General features: G+C 47.0%; 1 protein-coding gene across 1 annotated transcript in view; it reads left to right on the top strand.

Moving 5' to 3' along the window:
- Window positions 1-22,102, top strand: part of LOC307241373 (collagen alpha-1(XX) chain-like) — a 34,834-nt gene that overhangs the window by 5,371 nt on the left and 7,361 nt on the right. The window contains exons 4-26 of the mRNA XM_080015432.1: window positions 2,515-2,658; window positions 5,366-5,572; window positions 7,467-7,658; window positions 8,657-8,824; window positions 9,629-9,748; window positions 9,856-10,020; window positions 13,068-13,226; window positions 14,562-14,743; window positions 14,817-14,946; window positions 15,925-16,070; window positions 16,444-16,573; window positions 16,741-16,880; window positions 16,976-17,102; window positions 17,253-17,392; window positions 17,601-17,733; window positions 18,446-18,591; window positions 19,063-19,192; window positions 19,340-19,456; window positions 19,646-19,792; window positions 20,098-20,154; window positions 20,560-20,598; window positions 21,012-21,150; window positions 21,797-21,939. Of these exons, the coding sequence (XP_079871558.1) occupies window positions 2,515-2,658; window positions 5,366-5,572; window positions 7,467-7,658; window positions 8,657-8,824; window positions 9,629-9,748; window positions 9,856-10,020; window positions 13,068-13,226; window positions 14,562-14,743; window positions 14,817-14,946; window positions 15,925-16,070; window positions 16,444-16,573; window positions 16,741-16,880; window positions 16,976-17,102; window positions 17,253-17,392; window positions 17,601-17,733; window positions 18,446-18,591; window positions 19,063-19,192; window positions 19,340-19,456; window positions 19,646-19,792; window positions 20,098-20,154; window positions 20,560-20,598; window positions 21,012-21,150; window positions 21,797-21,939 (3,201 nt within the window). The remainder of the gene's footprint in view (window positions 1-2,514; window positions 2,659-5,365; window positions 5,573-7,466; window positions 7,659-8,656; window positions 8,825-9,628; window positions 9,749-9,855; window positions 10,021-13,067; window positions 13,227-14,561; window positions 14,744-14,816; window positions 14,947-15,924; window positions 16,071-16,443; window positions 16,574-16,740; window positions 16,881-16,975; window positions 17,103-17,252; window positions 17,393-17,600; window positions 17,734-18,445; window positions 18,592-19,062; window positions 19,193-19,339; window positions 19,457-19,645; window positions 19,793-20,097; window positions 20,155-20,559; window positions 20,599-21,011; window positions 21,151-21,796; window positions 21,940-22,102) is intronic.

Genomic DNA, 22,102 nt, shown 5'->3' with positions numbered 1-22,102 from the left:
TAGGCATGTAGGCAGGCAGGCACTCAGCCATCCACAATTTGGTGAAGAGCGGGTGATGTAGAGGAGATGAGGTGCCAAATTCCTGCAGTCGTACCAACGGAGCAGAGAGCAGGGAGAGTAGTGATGGGAAGCCACGCCAACATAAACACACAGAGACATACAGTACAAGGGAAGAGGGATGGAAACAACCAACTGGAGGTACGGCCGGGGCTGTGACATTTACCTCGAACACGTTACAATCACTTCCTGTGCTGCTGCTGGCGGGCAGAGTGCAGCGCTGTTGATGTACTTGGGATACTGGAAATGTAATAATTAGGCTGCTCTGCTACCAAGTGACATCACTGTTGACCCCTCTGTGTCGCCTCACCAGACATTAAACCAAACCGGACTTCACACAAATTGCGCCATCGCATCGGACAGTCAGATCCTCCCCCGAGTGTCCCTCGGATAAACTGAGTTTCGCATCGCAAACTTTGTCAGGGAAAATGAGAGAGCTGTCTTTTATCCGAAAACAACAGTCATTTACCATATTCCTGAATGAAAGTTTAAAATTTCCTTCATAGTATAGTGTTTGCAAAGTACGAAAAAAAATACACAGTTGACATTTGAATAAAAGATTTATTGATAGTCAATATGATGACATCCAGTATAATTGTTAAATAATGTCATTAATTTATATACGTGACTCATTTAGTTAGTTTTAAGCCCAGCTACAGTGAATGAACATATCATCAAGTTACTGACGTTACTTCTGTCCGTAGTCTCAGACAGAAACTTGTCGCATGAAATGGAAAATTTCAACGCATTCCAGAGGCTTGATCAGAAGCAGAATACACATCATCGTCACAGCTTTTCCCGGGTGTGAATCCGACTCTCGTTCGGAACGGATGCACTTCCGGTTTGTTCTCGCCGTTTGTCAGATTGGGTGTGAAGTAGGCTTTACGGTCAGGAAAAGGAGCAGTGTTCATTCGGTTGATCTGACGGGTCGATACCAATTTAATTCCCCGTGGGTTCAGAACAGAGATAGGCTGCATGCTGACTATGTTGGGCTGCAGGTGGAGTCAACCAGCCCTGACCCGGGACATTAGGGAAATTTTCTCCAAATTTTCAGTTTTAAATGCGGCCACATTGGGAGCTATTTTTGGTCAGGTGGTCGGATGATATCAGATTTAGCACAATGTGTGAAATGCATTATGATATTGGGCGAAAATAAATGAGCAATAATTATTTTAATATAATAGTTCCATCCTTCCGATGCCCGGATCACATTTACAGTTCAACCCTTTTTTCAAATATAAATCCCAAAGCATCTGTGGCCAAAAAAAATTCTAACAAATAAATGAAATGGATAGCCTTCTCAGCTCTTGAGTCATAACATTTTCAGACCTTTCATATGATATCAGTCCATCATCAATTGACAGTGCTCCTGTTGGGCGTCATACTACAAACTATGAGTTTGTTTCATTTATTTTCTAGGTGGGTGGTTGCTATACAGTTAGAGCATAAGACGCATACAAGTTGAGGCTTGAAAAGGCACTTTCCTAAATTGGTGCCAATGAAACAGGCCTCACATATACACTCACTGAGCACTTCATTAGCAACACTATTCTAATGCTGGGTGTGGCCTCCCTCTGCTCTCAAAACAGCCTCAGTTCTTCTTGGCACAGATTCCACAAAATGTTGAAAGCATTCCTTTGAGATTCTGGTCCATGTTGACATGATTGCATCACGCAGTTCCTGTAGATTTGGTAGAAATGGGCCCCAAGTGTGCCAAGAAAAGATTCTCCACACCATTACACCAGTGCCACCACCCTGGACTGTTGACATAAGGCAGGTTGGGTCCGTGGATTCATGCTTTTGGCGTCAGATTTTGACCCTACTATCTGTGTGCCTCAGCAGAAATGGAGATTCCTCAGACCAGGCTACGTTTTTCCAGTCTTTGTCAGATTTTGTTGAGCCTGTGCCCACTGCAGCCTCAGCTTTCTGTTCTTGTCTGACAGAAGTGGAACCCGCCTCAAGGTTCGACCTATCGTCCATTCTGAGATGCTTTTCTGCTCACTTCGATTGTACGGAGTGGTTATCTGGGTTACTGTTGCCTTTCTGTCGGCTGAAACCAGTCTTGCCATTCTCCGTTGACCTCTCCCATCAACAGGACCTTTCTGTCCACAGAACTGCCACTCACTGGATGTTCCTTGTTTTTCACACCATTCTGAGTAAACTAGAGACTGTTGGGCGTGACATCCCAGGAGATCATCAGCTACAGAAACACTCAAACCAGCCCACCTGGCACCAACCATCATGCCACGGTCGAAAACACTGAGATAACATTTTTTTTTCCCATTCTGATGGTTGATGTGAACATTAACTGAAGCTGCTGACCCGTATCTGCCGGATTTTATGCACTGCTACCACACGATTGGCTGATTAGATAATTACATGAGTAAGTAGGTGTACATTTGTTCCTAATATGGTGACCAGTGGGTGTATATCTCTTTTCTTTTTTCGTCTTTTCAGAGGTTCCCCAGCCGGAGCTCATGCTGACGACCACGCGGGGACGGGCCACGGTGGCCGGTCTGGACGCCAGCCAGGAGTACGCGCTGCAGGTGCTGGTGCTCAACGGCACCACGGAGAGACTCCTCGCCAAGAGACGCTTCACCAGTACGTGAAAAATAATCATTAAGTGGTCATGCTGTGTATACGTTATCCTTTATTCAATCCTCCACACCTTTAGGATTCTTTACACATTTTGACCGGTACATACATCATCTGACAGCTAGTACATTTCCAGCTGTTACAAGAAGAGCTCAAAAGGTGCTCTGGAAACTGTAGTAAACTATGGAAATTAGATCCTGTGTAACAAGATCAAAACTGCAAGGCTGCACTTATTCATCAATTCCAGCCAGAATAGCAACTACGTGTTAAGGGAGAACTATTTGTAGATCGTAGCACACCAGTGACATTTAAGCTCACTTGGCTCTAGGTTCGACCTCGCAAACCCCACAACCATCACCGCGAGTTCACGCGTTCCATCCGAGGCGAATGGCCGTGTAAACACACAGGCCACACACAGGTCACGTAGTGTCAACATGATGCACAAAGGACCGGATTTGAGCGACGGCGATGGGCGTGATTAAACACTGGCTACAACGGATGGGCAGAGGAAGAGGAAGAATGCCGAATAAAGTTACAGAGGGAAGGGATCACATTCTTAGAAGGTTCGCAAGTGAAGCCGACTGCGTAGCGGCACCGGCACCAGCCCAGCACCAGAACTGGAAAGGGGGTATCAATTGAGGAGGCATGCGGATGAGAGACTGAGTTATTTTGTCCCTTATGTCGGTGATGTAATGGTTGGCATTTATCAGCCACAGTAAGTGGCAGAGGTTTCAAGGTAAAAGGGTGGAGAGGGCTCCCCCCTTAGGGAGTCGGAGACTGATATACAAAGGGACCGGAGATGTAGAACCTCTTAGAATGAGCTTCACCGCTCAGATTGGCTAGATGTGGCCGCGTCCCTTCTCATTCGTTTGCATATTGTCGCGATTGTATCGACCAGATGTAAAACCCTTTTTTTGCGAGATGTGTTTTACCGTAAATGATGCGCGGCTTGCGGAGCTAGTTCTGTCAGACAACTCGACAGCGCCACACGCTTTCACGCCCTGATGGGCCGGCCTATTTAAGCCGCCCATCCCTCCTAGTCTACCTGGTTTCCGGCTCTTCTATTCTATCCAATGTGGGGGATTCTCATCACTCCAATTATTTGCAGCTCATTAAGCGTAACTCATTCACCATGTTTGTTGTACACCTTGCCGGGAGTGACACCAAACATAAACGATGCAAAATAAATAAAGATCGTTTTCAGGTGAACCGTCAGAAAATTACATTTGCCATTGGTTTATTCATTTGTGATTCCTAGACATAAGAAGTGGGTCTGAAACAAAAAAAACAAAACACTGTTTCTACGGTGGTACGGCGACGGGTTGATCAAGCCACGATTCAACGTTTATTTTTGTCCACACGGGACTTAACTTGCGCGTCAACGTTCACGAGGAAACCCTTGGAGAGGAGCCTTGAAGTGACACGGAACAACAAGACTAGAGGACGGGGGAGTTCAGGGAAGGTTCAAAGATCGCCAGGAAGATTGAGCTCCTCTTAAAAAGAATGTTCTGTTGCACTATGCAGAGATGGAGAGGAAGATAGGCACTGGAAAACACAGGGAAAATGTGTGTTTGTGAAGGGAGCCTTGGCCGTATTAATTTCTTGTCAACTGTCTTTGGCTGAGTAGAATGTAATTTGTGGGCTATAAATCCACCTTCCAGCGGTCGCGGGTCTTCATCCTACGCAGCTTAATGATAACGTTTTGGACTTTGTTATTAAAGCTTCTTTTATCCCCGAGGATGATCATTTCCGTATTGTTTCCACTTGATTTACGCCTTTTAGAAAAAAACGCTCGGGGACTAGATTTCGTCGGTCAGGTTCACTGCCAAGCATGTCGGGAGTTGCACAGTTGTCTCGATTCCTCTTGTTGCCCTCTGCACCTCCTCCCTCCGCCCCTCCACAACCTTGTGATGGTAGGTTACTGTGTCGGGGGGGAGGGGGCGAGCCTGTCCGGACAGGCCGGTGATTCACATCGTCTTAGAAACACGGAATGCTCGCTGTCATTCAGGAACGATGGCAGTCTGGGAATTTCTTCCTGCTTTTTCAGTGTGTGTGTGTGTGTGTGTGTGTGTGTGTGTGTGTGTGTGTGTGTGTGTGTGTGTGTGTGCGCGCGCGTGTGTGTGTGTGTGTTTCCCGTCCCTTTAGGGCAGCTTGTTATGTAAAATCTCACTCTCCATTTCCTATTGTTTCACTTTCCTCCTTTATTTGGGCCAGTGATTTTTTTTTTTAGCCGCAAGGAGACCAAAAAAAAAACTAAAAAAACCAAAAACCTGAATTGAAAAACATAACAGTCTACTCTATATGAGACCGAGTTTTCCCGAAAGCGTCATTCTAGATCAAGTCCACGTGTTTTGTTATCTTCAGTACGTTCCCTATTGTCGCGTGCTATCTCCGCGGTTAACTCTACAGCTCCTCTCCTCTCACTCACCCTGATTTATTAATGTTCCATTTTAATCACCCGCTCAAATTAAATTTCATATCTTCGCCGGTTGGGGCAGGTCCCGCGAGCATTCGGCATCCGCCCTATCCCGACCTCACTGCCATGTCCTGGAGTAGCACCTCCCCGTCGCCAACCAAAGGCTCCGGGATTGTCGTTTCCCATAATCCGTAATCCAAAACCATAACGCATAACCATAATCTTCCAAATCGGAAAAGAGTGGTAACCCTTACGCCTCCCTTTACCACCCCCTCTCTATCTCTTGTTCTTCCTCAGTCGCAGGTCTGCGCGAAGAAGAGTTGATCCGCAGTGGAAGCAAGAAGAAGACGGTGCCGGGCGGATCGGGGTCAGGAGATCCAGACGACGCCATGGAGGCTCTGCTGGGCATTCCCACCATCCTCTACCCAGAGCTGGCTGCCACAACCACCACCACCGCCGCTGGACCCCCGCCTACGACCACTACCGCCGCCTCCACCACCGCAGGTAGGGGACGCCCTCAACCATCAGTCGGCGCACGCTGCCGAGTCCTGCAAGGTTGCGAATTAATTTGTCCGCCGCGAACAAAACCCAAACAAAACCCGGGCGAAAGAACTGAACGACTCAAAGAGCAAAAAGAGCCGAACTGTGCACTGCGCTCTCTGTTGCCCTCTCACCAGAACTTCCTTTAACTGTCATACAGTATCACAGTCTTCATCACGACATCACCACTGCTCTGTCTCCGGAGAGTCCCACGGCATCAAGAGCGTTTGACGCGGACGATCTCATCTTATCTTAACATCTCAAACGCTGGACCAAAGAACCGGGGCTCCAAACCGCTTCGACGAACGGATATGAAAAACTGGAAACAAACAGTATTCTATGAGGAACAAAAACGAAAATTCGAAACAACATCATCCTTCATGGTACCAGATGCCGCTTTGAAATGGCCATGACCGTTTACAACGTTGTTTCAATCTGTTTGAAAAGTAGCCAGTCGATTCCGTTTTACCTCCGTAACCCCGAAACGTCGGATCTACAGTACATCACGTCTCTCAGCATCTCCCTGAAACAAGCATGCATACATCCCAAAAAATATATTATTTTTTTGATGTTCTAACCACTTTAGGAATAATGGAACTGAAAGGTGAATGATACTTGTTCTGCTCGGATCAAACCAAAAAAGGCTTTTAATGCCCTGTTGGGAAAACTAAATACACACAGTATAGACTTACACAGCAAAATGAGCAGTGTTTTCCCAATTGGCTTGGTCTGTGATTTTGTCCAAATGAAACGCAGAGAACACCTGAAGAACATGGCAACAGAGAAAACAGAGCGTGCTGAAAGATGAAAGATTTCTGGAAACCCAGAAGGTTTCACCTTCATTTTGATCAGATTTCTGCACACATCCCACCTCTCTCTCTGCCTGTCTGTCTGTCTGTCTGTCTCTCTCTCTGTCTCTCTCTCTGTCTGTCTGTCTGTCTCTCTCCCTCTCTCTGTCTGTCTGTCTGTCTGTCTGTCTGTCTGTCTCTCTCTCTCTCTCTCTCTCTCTCTCTCTCTCTCTCTCTCTCTCTCTCTCTCCCCCTCGATTGCAATTTAAAAGGTTGATGGCAAGCGGGGTCAAAGTTCACACTGGTTGAACTTTGAGCGGAGCACAACAGCTGCCAGGTCGCTGAGGGCTTAACCGCAGCATGGACGAGGGCTTTCCCTGACATGAAAACAATGTCCCGAAATGACCCAAAAAGTTAGTTTTTTTTTTGGTCTCCAGATCAAACAGCAGCCTGTGATCGAAACGGAACGAAATCCTAATAAAAAAAATGAGAAACAATTTTGTTCAGACCTGCTACTGGTTGGTTTAAACACAGTCTATTGCGTTAATCAAAGGGCACCTAGGTGTTGAAAAAGCTTCTCACCAAACGGGGGGTGGAGGGTTTGACCAAACTCACACCTGGCAGTTATTTATACAAATTTCTAAGTCTTCTTAGATCAGAATGTTCTGCGGGAAATTCCTTCTTGAGTTAGGAATCGCTCTGTCCCGCCTCCCCACCTCCTTGTTTACTGCTAAAAAAAAACAAACGCTTCCAATGCTTTAAGGCGTGGCTGGTGAGGCCCCTGCGGTTGAAAGAGAGGCTTTTTTTTTTTTTTTCAAACTATGGACTCGTGCGAGAAAATTATTAACCGGTTAGTCGCATCCCGTTTCATGCTCTGCGCTGCTCCCAATTTCGCATAATAGTGCCTGGCCTCAGTAGCTGCCCGGTCCCTTAGTACTCCAAACTGTCTTCTGGTCATTAGTCCACATTGGGAAACTTTTGCTGTGTGTGTGTGTGTGTGTGTGTGCATTTGTGAGTCCGTGCGTGCGTGCATGCGTGTTTAACGACCCCCTCTTGCTTCCACTCTCCAGCGCCCCCTGCAACGGAACACACCGCTCAACCCGGGGACCCATCCCTAGAGAAGACCCCCAAGGAGAAGAGGAAGAGGAAGAAGGACAAGGAGAAGGAGAGGGAGCAGGGGACCACCCAGGAAAAAAACTCTGAGGGGGAGGGTCCCGGCAGGGACAAACCCAGGAAGACGACCCCAACCCAGCCTGTCACAGGTGTGTGTGTGTGTGTGTGTGTGTGTGTGTGTGTGTGTGTGTGCGCTTCAGCCAGAAACAAATTAATCCTTGCTACATAAGATGAGATTTATTATTATTTCATGGGTTGGATCAACTGTGCCCCTGAAAAACAATTACCCTTGCAGGTGTCTCGTTTTTCGCAATATAGCACGTTCTGCTCCAGTATCTCAAGCAGTTCATCCACTACTAGGGGGAAGGATCCGACTGTCGGATACGATTACCGACTAGATGTGAAACTGTAAACCATAAATTACCCTAAAATAAATACTGAACAGTGGCAATTTGGTACACTAGACCTAACGATAAACACTAAAAATGAACCTATAAATTGACAAAAAGAAAAACATAAAATACACCTAAAATTTAAAATGTGAACAACAATAAACAAGACCCAGCTCGGCCCCTGGGAGCCGAAAGTGTGGTGCTTTAAGATGTGATGACAGTGTTTACAGGAGGGAGGGGCAGGTAAAGGATAATGACAGGGCCTCCTGCTTCAAGCCTATGGGGCACATGGTTCCACACGCACATGCGCGCACACACACACACACACACACACACACGCACACACACACGTATATGTATCCTGTTGAGTAGTATCAAAACATACTACACACACCTCTTATTCTACCTGCCCCAGCACATGCAGCCACCTGGATCCTGTTCTCCAGCTTAACATTTAGCGCTCTCCCGTCACTAATGTATCCCCCAAAGCTGTTGGATTAAGCCCGTACAGCTGCAGCTCTGCTGTTTGGGACGGACTGAAATTGCAATGTCATTTCAACAAACCTGAAAACAATTACACACAATTACACATATACAACAGCAGGGGTGCACGTGTCTGTGCAGGTAATGTTCTGTGCACTTGTGTGTCTACATACGGAATCTTTCTATCTGTGTGTGTGTGTGCGTGTGCGTGTGTGTGTGTGTGTGTGTGTGTGTGTGTGTGTGTGTGTGTGTGTGTGTGCGCGCGCATCCAGGGCCGTCTGCGAGGAGGCCCTTCGAGTGTGACAGCGACGCGGCGGCCGACATCGCACTGCTGGTGGACGGCTCCTGGAGCATTGGCCGCAACAACTTCCGAAGGGTCCGGGACTTCTTGGAGGGACTGGTCACCCCCTTCCACATCGGACCCAAACACGTGCAGTTCGGTGAGAGGCGTCTGTGTGTGTGTGTTTGCTTTATAATACTTGTGAGGACCAGTCTCCGAATTGACTATTTTTTAGTTTAAAAGTGCACCAGGGACATTGGTCCTTACTTACCATGTGTATTATCTCAGACCTGACTTTGGTACTAGTACGTGTATGTGTGTGTTTGAGTGTGTGTGTGTGCGCATGCGTGTTGTGTGTGTTTGTGCGTGTTGGAAGTGGCAAGTGATGTCTCCTAAACTGGGGTCATCAGTCTTGGATGTTTTTTATATTTCAGCCAGCTCATCAAGGAGGGATAATGGGTGAATTTATGTCATATTTTGCCCGATCTGCTTTCTGAAAGCAAACCTGACTAAACTATAAATCATCAAGTATAGTTTGCTCCTAACTGTTTTAACTTTTTATTTCTGATTTATTAAATTAGGAGGAAGCCAGGAGTGTTCAGTCTCCAATTTTCACTTATTATTATTATTATTATTATTATTATTAATAATAATAATAATAATAATAATAATAATAATAATAATAATAAATTATGTATTTGTTTATTTATTTATTAGTTTATTTATTAGTTTATTTATTTACTTAGGTAAAAAAAAATCTATTATTATTACTTTTTCCTTGTCTAATATACTGCTTTGAGAGCATACTCTGCATATTCTGTTCTGAGTTTCACAATGGCTCCTCAAAGCTTGATGTTCCAATGTTTCCCCTTTATCTGAGACTATACACAGCTCCAAAAGCATAATGATCAATAGTGAAGGCCTTTAACTTCCTCTGCGGTCTTTAACTGTGGTGTTGCCTCAGCCCTGACCCAGTACAGCGGGGACCCTCGCACCGAGTGGCAGCTCAACAGCTTCCACACCAAAGAGCAGCTGCTGGAGGGCGTGAGGAACTTCAGATACAAGGGAGGAAACACCTTCACAGGTAAACCTCGCGAACCCCGGATCATGCTTCGTTTTTGGTTTATTTATCCGCTGCGCTGTTCGCCCTGGGGTTTGTGTTCAGAAGTGTGTGAACCCCTCCCGCCCCAGGCCAGGCGCTGCTCCATGTCATGGAGGAGAACCTGCGGGCAGAGTCGGGTGCCCGGCCGGACACGCCGCTTTTCGTGGTCCTGCTGACCGACGGGAAGTCCCAGGACGACGCTGTGGCGGCGGCCAACCGTCTGAAGGGCGCCGGCGTGGAGATCGTCGCTGTGGGTGAGGACGCAGAGAGGGGAGACGGGGGGGAAGGAAAAGTCTAAACCTCCCCCTCTAGACACTTTAGTTTCAAACCTCCGGTAAATCCTCATCTTTAAAGGGTGCGGCTGGAAAACTGGGGAAGCAAGGGGGAAGCTATAGCAGTCGAGTGAGTTTTTAGACACCCCGCTTCAACAGGGAATTTATATTAAAAAAACTGTGGGAGATGGATAGGTCGATGGATGGATGGACGGATGGATGGATAGATAGATCAATGGATGGATGGATGGATGGATGGATGGAGGGATGGATGGATCAATGGATAGATAGATCGGTGGATTGATGAATGGATGGGCGGATGGATAGATACTGTAGATAGATCAGATGCAAAACATGAAAGCAAATTGTATGAATGTATGTAAAGACCCCCCAAAGAATCGCCACCCTACTGCGGTGAAGGGGTTTGTGTGTCCCTGTGACTCTGGGAGCCGTGTTGTCGGGGGCATTAGCTCCTGGTAGGGTCTCCCAAGGCCCCCTCCTGGAGCCAGACCTGGGAGGGGAGCTCGCCAGCGAGCGTCAGGTGGTCGGGCCTTGACCCATGGAGCTCGGCCTGGCACAACCCGAAGAAACGCCATGGAGCCACCACCCTGGGGGCCCACCACCTCCAGGGATAGGCATTGGGGTCGGGTGCAATGTCAGTTCTGTGGCAGGCGGGGGCGGGGGCCTGGGCCTGCTGATCCTCAGCATCGTAGACTAGTTCTAGGTATCTGGAATGTCACCTCTCTGGCGGGGAAGGAGCCAGAGCTGGTGCAGGAGGTGGAGCGGTACCAACTAGATATAGTTGGACTCACCTCTACGCACAGAACTGGCTCTGGAACCAAACTCCTGGATAGGGGCTGGACTCTCTCCTTTTCCGGAGTTGCCCAGAGTGAGAGGTGCCGGGCGGGTGTGGGGATACTCACGAGCCCCCGGCTCAGTGCCACTGTGTTGGAGTTCTCCCCAGTGAACAAGAGGGTGGCCTCTATGCAACTACAAATTGCTCAGGGGATAGCTCTGACTGTTCGTGTGCTTATGCACCGAACACCAGTTCAGAGTATTCGGCCTTCTTGGAGTCTCTGGGTGGCGTCCTGGAAGGGGCTCTGTCCAGGGACTCCATAGTTCTACTGGGAGACTTCACATGGGCAACAATGGAGAAACCTGGAAGGGGCTGATTGGGAGGAACGGCCTGCCTGATCTGAATCCGAGTGGTGCTCTGTTATTAGACCTCTGTGCTACTCATGGATTGGCCATAACGAACACCATGTTCGAGCATAGGGTGGCTCATAAGTGTATGTGGTACCAGACCACCTTAGGTCAAAGTTCGATGATCGACTTTGTGGTCGTGTCATCAGATCTGCGGCCGTATGTCTTGGACACTCAGGTGAAGAGAGGAGCAGAGCTGTCAACTGATCACCACCTGGTGGACAGGTACCGGCAGGCTAGAAGGGCTGCAGCTTGGGCAGTCACTGAAGCAAAAACCCAGGTGTGGGAAGAGTTCGGGGAGGCTATGGAGAAGGAAGTTCTGGCAAACTGTTCGGCAACTCAGAAAAGGAAAGCAGGGCTTGGCTCAGGCTGTGTTCAGCCGGGGAGGAGAACTGCCCATCCAGTCTACATGTGTTTGTGGACCTGGAGACGGCTTTCGACCGTGTCCCTCGGGGGATCCTGTGGGGGTTACTGAGGGAGTATGGGGTACCGGGGCCATTGGTACGAGCCATCTGGGCCTTGTACAACCAAAGCGAGAGCTGTGTTCATATTCTCAGCACAAAGTCAATCACGTTCTCAGTGGGTGTTGGACTCCGCCAAGGTTGCCCCTTGTCCCAGATTCTGTTTGTGATATTCATGGACAGGATCTCAAGGCGCAGCTGAGGTGAGGAGAGTGTCCGGTTTGGGAACCTCAGAATTGCATGTTTGCGTTTTGCAGATGATGTGGTTCTGTTGGCTTCATCAGACTATGACCTCCAGCACGCACTGGGATGGTTTGCAGCCGTGTGTGAAGCGGTCGGGATGAGAGTCAGCACCTCCAAGTCTGAGGCCATGGTTTTCTGCCGGAAAACGGTGGATTGCTCCTTCAGGGTCGGGAGCGAGTTGCTGCCCCGAGTGAAGGGGTTCAAGTATCTCGGGATCTTGTTCACGAGTAAGGGGAAAATGGAGCGTGAGATGGACAGGCGGATCGGTGCAGCGTCAGGAGTGATGCGGGCGTTGTACCGGACCATTGTGGTGAAGAGGGAGCTGAGCCGGAAGGCAAAGCTCTCAAATTACCAGTCCATCTACGTCCCAGCCCTCACCTATGGTCATGAGCTTTGGGTTGTGACTGAAAGAACGAGATAGCGAATACAAGCGGCCGAAATGAGTTTCCTCCCTAGGGTGGCTGGGCTCAGCCTTAGAGATATGGTGAGGAGCTCGGACATCCGGAGGGAGCTCGGAGTAGAGCCGCTGCTCCTTCGTGTCGAAAGGAGCCAGTTGAGGTGGTTTGGGCATCTGATCAGGATGCCTCCTGGGTGCCTTCCCTTGGAGGTTTTCCGGGCACATCCAACTGGTAGGAGACCACGGGGTAGACCAAGAACGCGCTGGAGGGATTACATATCCCAGCTGGCCTGGGAGTGCCTCGGGGTCTCCCAGGAGGAACTGGAGAATGTTGCTGGGGAGAAGGAGGCCTGTTGCTCAGCCTGCTGCCACCGCGACCTGGCCCCGGATAAGCGGAGGAAAATGGATGGATGGATGTATGTAAAGAAAAATCAATATAAAATAACATTCCAGTATGTGCACTTACAGTATATACAAATATAAATTAATAATATAATAATAATAATAATAATAATAATAATAATAGTAAAAAAATATTATTATTATTATTTTGCTATTATTATTCAAAGCAACGTCCAGTAAGTTTACCAGTCAGTAGTCAGTATCATCGTAAACAAAGACTCAGTGAGAGGCAGAATTTGAGCAGAAGTATTTATTCAGTATTTAGATGTATATATTTGGGTGTCTTCATCCGCTCGCGTCTCCTTTGCCCCTGCGCTCCGCAGGCGTGAAGAACGCCGACGAGGCCGAGCTGCGGCAGGTGGCGTCCGAGCCCGTGCAGCTCAACGTCTACAACGTCAACGACTTCCCACTGCTCAGCAAGCTGGTGGCGCGGCTCGTCCACATCCTCTGCGGACGCATAGAGGACCGCCATGTTGCCAAACGTGAGTGGAAATTTAATATAAAGAATTCTATTCTGATTTTCTAAAATTTGGAATCGTATCTTCCATTGTATCTTTCGCTCTGAACTTTAACAGGTGAGTCATGAAGAAGGGGTATCCTGATCTTCTTAATTGTCTTCTTGGAGCCTGAATGGATGGAGGCTTTTTCTCTCCTTGTTTTGATAAATCTGATAAAACGACTGACAGAGGAGCAAATAGAGTATAAAGAATGTACACACGTTCTTATAGCCTGCACACTTCACATATATTTTACATAATAGTGGAATGTTTCAGATAGTAAAGTAGCCGCAAAGTAATAGAATAAAAACAGAAAGAAATTTAGCAATATGCGATAAATCTAACAATTAGCAATAAACCAAAAAATAAACAAGAAACAAGAAAAAAATTCATAAAATAAACATGAGAAATACGGTTATATATGATGAACCTAAAAATGAACAGTACACAGAAAAATAATCATTAAAAAAACAATAAACACGAGAAATATGGCAATATATGATGAACCTTAAAATTAACAATAAACAAGAAAAATAATCATAAAATAAACAATAAACATTAGAGATATGGCAATATATGATTAACCTAAATATTTACAATAAACAAGAAAAATAAACCAAAAAAATAAACAATAAACATGGGAAATTTGGCAATATTTCATTAACCTCAAATTAACAATAAACAAGAATAGTAAACAATAAATGTGGGAAATATGGCAATAATATCATGAACCTCAAATTAACAATAGACAAGAAATATAAAAAAAAATAGAAACAAAAATCAACTTATTGTCACTTTTATAGCAGTTTTTGAAAATATCGTTTTTTGACAAAAAAAAAAAAAATTGTGTCTCAAAGTATCTACATAATGAAATGACGGTGATGTTTGCTCCTGTTTGCTGTTTGCTGATGATGGTGATTTTTTTTTAATTTGTATGTTTCTATATATTTTATATTGTTTATAGTGTGTACTTGATTTGCTCTTCATTTTCTGCTGTCCCCTTTTTGCTGCAATGATGTAAATTCCCCCGTTGTGGGACTAATAGGTTTATCTTATCTTATTTTATCTTAAATGCTAATAGGTTTATGGCATATGAAGGCTGTTTATATTACATGGTAACAAATACTGTAACATTGAAATAAGACACAATAAGGTATTAAAAAAATAAACAATAATCAAGAAACAAGAAAGCATTTGGCAAACACAGTAAACCAAAAAAACAAAAAACAAAATAAACCTTTGTATCAACAACTCACACTTTTCACAAAACACATTCTAACAAAAATGAAGAATACTGACCCTGAGTTTTCCGTGTCACAGGAACGGAGCCGGGGCCGACCACGGACCCGGTCCTGTCGTATCCGAGCCCCACGGACCTGCGCTTCTCGGAGCTGGGCCCCAGGGATGTGAGGCTCCACTGGACAGCCCCCACCGGCCTCACCCGACCCATCCAGCAGTACAGGGTGGTGTACCACAGCGCCGAGGGGCACAGCCCGCAGGAGGTCAGACGCTCGTTCAAAACAGTCCGCAGACAAAACTCCAAATCTGGATGTAGTAATCTGTGTGGTTCTCCAGGTGGTGGTGAACGGCTCGGTGAGCAGCGCTCTGCTGGGAGGCCTCGCCTCTCAGACGCTCTACCACATCTCCATCTTCCCGGTGTACGAGGACAATGTGGGCGTGGCGCTGCGGGGCACCGTCACCACAGGTAGGAGACGTAGAAAGAAACAACCTCAGAAATCGGACTATTGGTTTTCTCCTTTGTAAGCCATCCATCCATCCATCAAACCATCCACCAAAACATCCATCCATCCATCAAACCATCCATCAAACCATCCATCAATCCATCAAACCATCCATCAAACCATCCATCCATCCATCAAACCATCCATCCATCCATCAATCAATCAAACCATCCATCCATCCATCCATCCACCCAACTATCCATCAAACCATCCATCCATCCGTCAAACCATCCATCAAACCATCCATTCATCCATCCATCAACCATCCGTCAAACCATCCATCAAACCATCCATTCATCCATCCATCAAACCCTCCACCCATCCATCAAACCATCCATCCCTCCATCAAACCATCTGAAATCACTCCTCCATCAGGGTCAAGGTGGCAACAGGCCAAGCAGTTCTTCTTCATTGGTTGCCATGGTGTTGCGAATACATGAGATTAAATTACTAACCGCACCCCCATTTTAAGAAAGGGAGAAAAATCAAGGGGGAGAGTGGAAAGTGAACCTTGCCGGAAGGAGTTAGGAGTGGGGAAGGAGTTTAAAATAAATGAAATATCCAGGCTTGGCTACACTGCTTGGCATAGTCTACTCGCTGGCTTCCATAACGGAGAGCAAAGGTGACTGTATTTCCCACTCATGTCAAGGTTTTGAGGTGATTTTTCAATCTTGTTATCTCACTCGCTCAACAGAATTTCTGTCAAAGGATGTAGTCACTCAGTCGTGAGCGGAACAAGTTTGAAGAAGCTACTGATTTTGGGTGATCACTTTTAACCAAGTATCATTTTAACCGTTTTTGTGCGAAAGGTGGTGACGGGGGAATCGATGTATCGCAAACGATATAGCTCAAAAATGGACAGAAATGCTCGACACAGACTTTCTTTGTTATAAAGCCTCTTCACGACCTAGCGTGTACCTCCACCTCTCCACCTCCATCAGAGCCCCTGGCCATGCCGGCCAACCTGGAGGTGACCTCCTCCTCCCCCACGGCCCTGCGGGTCAGCTGGGACGCCGCCCGCGGAGCCACCCAGTACATGGTCCTCTACTCCGCGCTCAGCCACGGAGAACCGGACGACGCCAAGGAGGTGAGGGGAGCGGTAATGAAGACATAGAATTGATCAGAACAACGATTCCTCGTGAAATCGTATCACAATGAAACAGGGAGTGTACAGATTGAACCCTGAAATCAAGACTTCCGTCGCCCCCTCTGTGGTTTAGAAGGGGCTCTTGTCATCACTCAGATACGCACGACCGCTGTTCTCTTCAAGACAAAACATCGAGAACGTTCTTTCAGTTGGTACCTAAAATGAGTCAGGGGCTGGTCCCCTTTCCTGCGGCTAGAGCAGCTCAACGGGTTTTGGGTCAAAATGGAGCGTTAGAGATTTGCGCTTTGGGCCTGCTCGCACAAACAGCTCTATCATTATTGTGGTTATTTCCGTTCCCTCTCCGGCCCCGTAGATGAAGTTCGGCGCGGATCAGACGGCGGTGGAGCTGGGGGGGTTGATACCGGCCACGGACTACTCCGTCACCCTCTACGCCCTGTATGATGAGGACCCCAGCGACCCTGTCACAGCGGTGGCCGCCACATGTAAGAGGCTTACCCGCCCTGAAAAAAACACCACTCCCAGAACAATCTCTTCTCTGTGTGCTTCATCTTCTTGGGGCCAGGGCGCGTTGTCGTTGATATCGCCACGACAAAATGGCGGCCGCTGTGCCGCTAACCGAATCGCTTCTCTCCACACACCCCCTCCCCAGTCGCCCTCCCGTCCCCGGGGAGCGTCCAGTTCCCCATGGTCACCCACAGCATGCTGAGGGTCAGCTGGGCGCCGGGGGCCGTCGACGTCCCCGGCCACCGGATCACCTACAGCACCAACCACGGCAGCGATATCAAGCAGGTCGGTTGGAAGACTCCGGTGCACGTGTTTGGAAGCATCTACTTAGAATCCCTCACCCTTCATGAAAAATCTATTGGCGTTTTCTTCCTTTGCAGGTGGAGGTGACCGGAATGAACTCCGTGCTGGTCCAGAACCTGTCGTCCCTGTCCAGGTACCTGGTGTCGGTGCAGTCTCATTACCCGCAAGGCCTCTCCGTGCCGCTCACTAATAACGTCACCACGCGTAAGAACCCCCACCCCTTTCCACACACACACACACACACACACACACACACGCACGCACGCACGCACGCACGCACACACACACACACACACACACACACATATCCATCCACAGCTGTTTGGTGTGTTTAAACTCCTTCCCACCTTACAGTGAGGGTGCCGCCCCCTTCGGATCTCCGCGTCACCAACTTCTCCGGCAGCGAGATCACAGTGCGCTGGGAGGCGGCGGCCGACGACGTCACCTCCTACCTCATCAAGTGGATCTCCCTCAGCGGGGGAGACCTCAGTCAGGTGGGGGGAGATGGAGGAATGGAGGGAGGGAGGGATGGATGGAGGGAGGGATGGATGGAAGATGATGTATGCTCCCCCAGTTGTGGATGTACAATTACACAAACTACCACAGACTGACAGGTGAGTATCTCCCCCATATACAAACCTCTTCTCTTTCTCTCCCTCTTTCTCTCCGTCTTTCTCCGTTTGTCTCCCGCTGGTCGTTTAGCTGAGGGTGGACGGAGGGAGCGAGGGAGCCATCCTAGAGGGGGTGCAGGACGACATGGAGTACCAGATCTCTCTGTCCGCCCTCTACGCCGACGGGGCGCAGAGCGAAGCCGTCGCCATACGTTACAACACTCGTGAGTGGCAACCAACGGCACGCACACGCACGCACGCACGCATGCACGCATGCACGCAAGCACACACGCGCACACACACACACACACACACACACACAAAGTCATCTTTTCATGGCAGGGTTTTTATGGATCCTGATCTTCCCCTAAAACACTGACTTCATTTCTGTCCCTTTATTTTTCCTTATATTTTTTTTATTTTTATTTTTTTGCTTTTTGTTATTTGTCCTATTTCCCTGTCACAATAGATTTTCGGCACCTTCATACAGTATGTATCGAAAAATATTATAAACACATTTGCAATATATTGGAGAATAAAGCCACCTATAATTATTGCTTAACATGCAGTATATTGCACAAAGTAATTCCATATATTTTCCCCCCAAAAATAAACAATTCTGAATAATATGAAAAAAACTACGCATGGTCATTATATTTGGTAATATATTCTTGTGGAAAAATACAATATATTAGCAACCATTGCAAAATGAAGTCCTCCCATTATTCAAATCAAAATCTTTTATTATTATTTCATTATTATTCATTATTTTTATTAGTTATTTAAGTAGTATTTGATTCTATTTTTCAATACGTGTATCTTGTCCTGTATCCTGTCTGTAAATGTTATGATTTGGATGAGGACCATAACGCAGCAGCCTGCTTCGAATGCTGCCATAACCTACATGAGCTGTTGTTGTTGTATCTCCTCACCCAGTGTCTGGAGGAGGCCCGTCGGCCGTGTCCGTCTCTGAGGAGACGGCGGTGGGCCTGGTGGTCAGCTGGGTGCCCCCCAATGCCCACGTGCTGCAGTACCGCGTCTCCTTCACCGCGCTGAGCGGAGCCGACGCCCAGGAGAGCACCGTGAGTGGGACATGCACAGTGCAATGCAGAGCTGCCGAGTCTCACGTGAGACTCACGCATATCGTCCAGTTCACGTGCCCACACGCCCACACGTCGTATTTCTCACCCTGAGAATCCAAAAATAAGAGAAATTTTTTTTTTGCAAAAACCTGTGCAATATCCTAGTTGGAGTGCAGTCAGGGCCGCCCTGCAACACAGGGCCTCCCTGCAACACAGGGCCCCCCTGCAAGAGAGGGCCTCTCTTCAACACAGGGCCACCCTTCAACACAGGGCCACCACTTTATTTAATTTAATTCATAATTTAACTCAACAAAAAAAGCCCCATTCTTCACGTGCCGCTTCACGCATGGCAACTGAGGGTCCTTGTTCTGAAGAAAGGTTGAGAATCCCTGCTTGGAGCATCCCTCTGATGAATTCCGCTCATTACACCAAAAATTTGTTGTCGACGAGGCTCGTGTTTGTTTCCCACAGCTGCTGGTCCCGGGTGGTGAAAGGCGGGTGGTGCTGCAGTCCCTGCTGCCCGACACGCGCTACAGCATCCTGGTCACCGCCGAGTACCGCAACAGGGAAGGCGGCAGCGGGTCAGCTCAGGGCAAAACGAGTGAGTCGATCATTTAGAACCCGATCCCTATCGAGTGGGGTCTATTCAATCGAAGGGTCTGATTTTAACACATCCTTTCCATCCTCTCTCTCTCTCTCTCTGTCTCTCTGTCTCTCTGTCTCTCTCTCTCTCTCGCTCTCTCTCCAGCCAGTCTGCGTGTGAGCAGTGTGAGTGTGGTCAGGTCGGACCACTCCAGTATGTGCATTTCCTGGAGGCCCGTGTCGGTTGTCGATGGATACCGAATCGTGATACAGTCGGTCAAGGGTAGATAAAGAACACGATCACGATTATGATCTCAAGTTTATTATTGAACACCATTGACAGTGTGTTTGTGTGTGTGTGCGTGTGTGCGTGTGTGTGTGTGTGTGCGCGAGCGTGCACACGGGTGTGTGTGTGTGTGTGTGTGTGTGCGCGCGCGCGCACGTGTGTGTGTGTGCACGTGTTTGTATTAAGACAAACAAAGCAAGGAGGAGACGGTGGACGAGTCGAGCAGCAGCCATTGTTTCACCGAACTGGAACCCGAGACTCTTTACCGCATCAGTGTGCACTCCCGCCTTGGCCCAATAGAGGGCATCGCCGTCTCCATTCTGCACCCAACAGGTTAGAAATAATAATAATAATAATAATAATAATAATAATAATAATTAATAAACCATATATTTATATATTTTATATATAATAATGAAAATGTATCTTTAACTTAAAGTGCTTCACAGAAAGTAAAAATAAAATGTAAAAAAAGTTAAAACATTTTAAACATTTAAAATTTTGATTAAAAAAAAATTATTAAACATAGCATGTGCATCAAGCAAAATGTTAAAGTAAAAAAAAAAAATGGAAACTTTAACTTCTTTATTTGGCTACTTGCTGCCAACTGCCTATTTTTTATTTGTCCTTTATTTCAGCCTCAGCTCCTGCCAGAATCCCCATCCCCCCCAGGATCCATCCCATCCACAACGAAGGTGACAAATTATATTTAATTTTTGTTATCTAAAATATTTGTACAGCCTCAAATTATGAATCAAAACTCCAACCAGAAGTAATAGAAGGATTTGGTGGATCTTTTTTATTCCTGTATTTATTAGCGGTGTGTATTTGTTGTTTACGTATTTATTTGTTTATTTATTTTTCATCTATTTGTTTATCTATTTATTTATATGTTTGTTTGATTATTTTGGTGGAAGTAAATTTGATATAAATAATATAAACTGGTCCACATATATACCGGTGTCTTGAACTTGTCTTGAAGCGTTACAACTGGGACCACAGGTCTTGGGGAAATGCTTTTGTGACGTGAGTGTGGGACCTCTCCATGGTTTGACTGCTTACACTCCTTGTTATCACAACACTGCCCTCTTGTGTTCCAGTCTGTCCCGAAGTCACCATCAGAAACAGCATTGTCAAAGGTGAGAGGGGAGAGAGAGGTTCATACCAACGCAATTCATCTTGCTCTTCAAATCAGAGTTCACATCCCAGGACACTTCTGAGATGTTATTTCAGAGAGAAGTGCTTTAAAGTGGTAATCTGTAAGGTTATTTTGTTGAAAAGAAAATATAAGAAAAGAAACAGCCATTCAACGTATTCACGTTAAGCATGTGCTCCTCTATATGCTGTTTTACATTGTTGGTGGCGGGGTCCGCCTTTCCCGGCGAGAATGCAACGATCGGGCAACGTGCACGGAGCGAAAGGCAACCGCTGCATCGCCGCGAGTAGTTGTTTTTTTGTGGGTTTTTTTAGGTTGCGGGTTCGATTGGATATCTTGAAGGCCAACGATCTTAAGGATTGCCACTTTAATCTGAGAGTCCGTCCTGTGTTGTAGGGTTTGACATGATGGAAGCGTTCGGCCTGACAGCCAGAGCCCACTCTTCGGTGGAGGGCGTGGCGGCGGAGCCCTTCGCCTTCAACACCGTGCCCACATACAGTGTGTACCGAGACGTGCAGCTCACACAGAGCACCATGTAAGACGCTCTACATTTTTATAGTTATTTATCTATCCGTCTTCAGATCTATCTCTTCATCTATTTTCTCCTTGAAATTCCACATTCCTTCATTTACCAAGGAATAGAAACAGAAACAAGTCAATGAGAAATGTGATCAATGTGTTTTATTTCTTGCCTTTTTTTTTTATCTGCGCACAAGCTTAATTCTCAACAGAACCTTCTATTTCTCATCTTTTCTCGTTTCCTTTGCACCCTCGTCTGGTTTTACCTTGATTTCACATATTCATCACAGGTTAGGTCAACCTCACACTGCTTTCCCCGACACACATCCTCCCTATCGCTCAGCGTCACGCCCACTCCAACTCTTCACTCTCTGTGTCCTCTCATTCTCAACCCTTTTTCACTTTTACTATCTCTAGTTTTCCCTTTCCCCAATTACAATGTCTCTTTTTCCACGAAGCTCATTATTTTAGAAGAATCTGAATCAGAATGACTTAATTCCGCCAAGTACATTTACATACTGTACAGTATATATTTTTTTGTGTATTCTCAACTCGGTTAGGGTTGGGGTCACTTTCAAAGGCTTCCTCCAGATCTCTCTCTCTCTCTCTCTCTCTCTCTCTCTCTCTCTCTCTCTCTCTCTCTCTCTCTCTCTCTCTCTCAGGTTCATCCACCCAGCAGGCTTTTCTCCGGAGCACACCATCAGCATGGCCTTCCGCGTGCTGCAGGAGACGCCCAGGGAGCCCTTCGCCCTCTGGCAGCTCACTGACAACGACTTCCAGCCCAAGATGGGCGTGGTTCTGGACCGTGAGTCACCTGCGCTGTTAATGGGTTGTTTTTTTTTCATTTTGTCTCGCTAAACAAGAGATGACACACGTGACCTCATGCGACTCTTTTCCTTAAATAATGTACGCACGTTTTGGTGCCCTGCCAGATATTAATGATGATATTCATCTACAGGGGGGCGTCA

This window comes from Zeus faber, assembly GCF_960531495.2.
Source record: "Zeus faber genome assembly, chromosome: 15".
NCBI lineage: Eukaryota > Metazoa > Chordata > Actinopteri > Zeiformes > Zeidae > Zeus > Zeus faber.
Note: the sequence above shows the minus strand (reverse complement) of the source record. Positions and strands in the feature narration are given on the sequence as shown.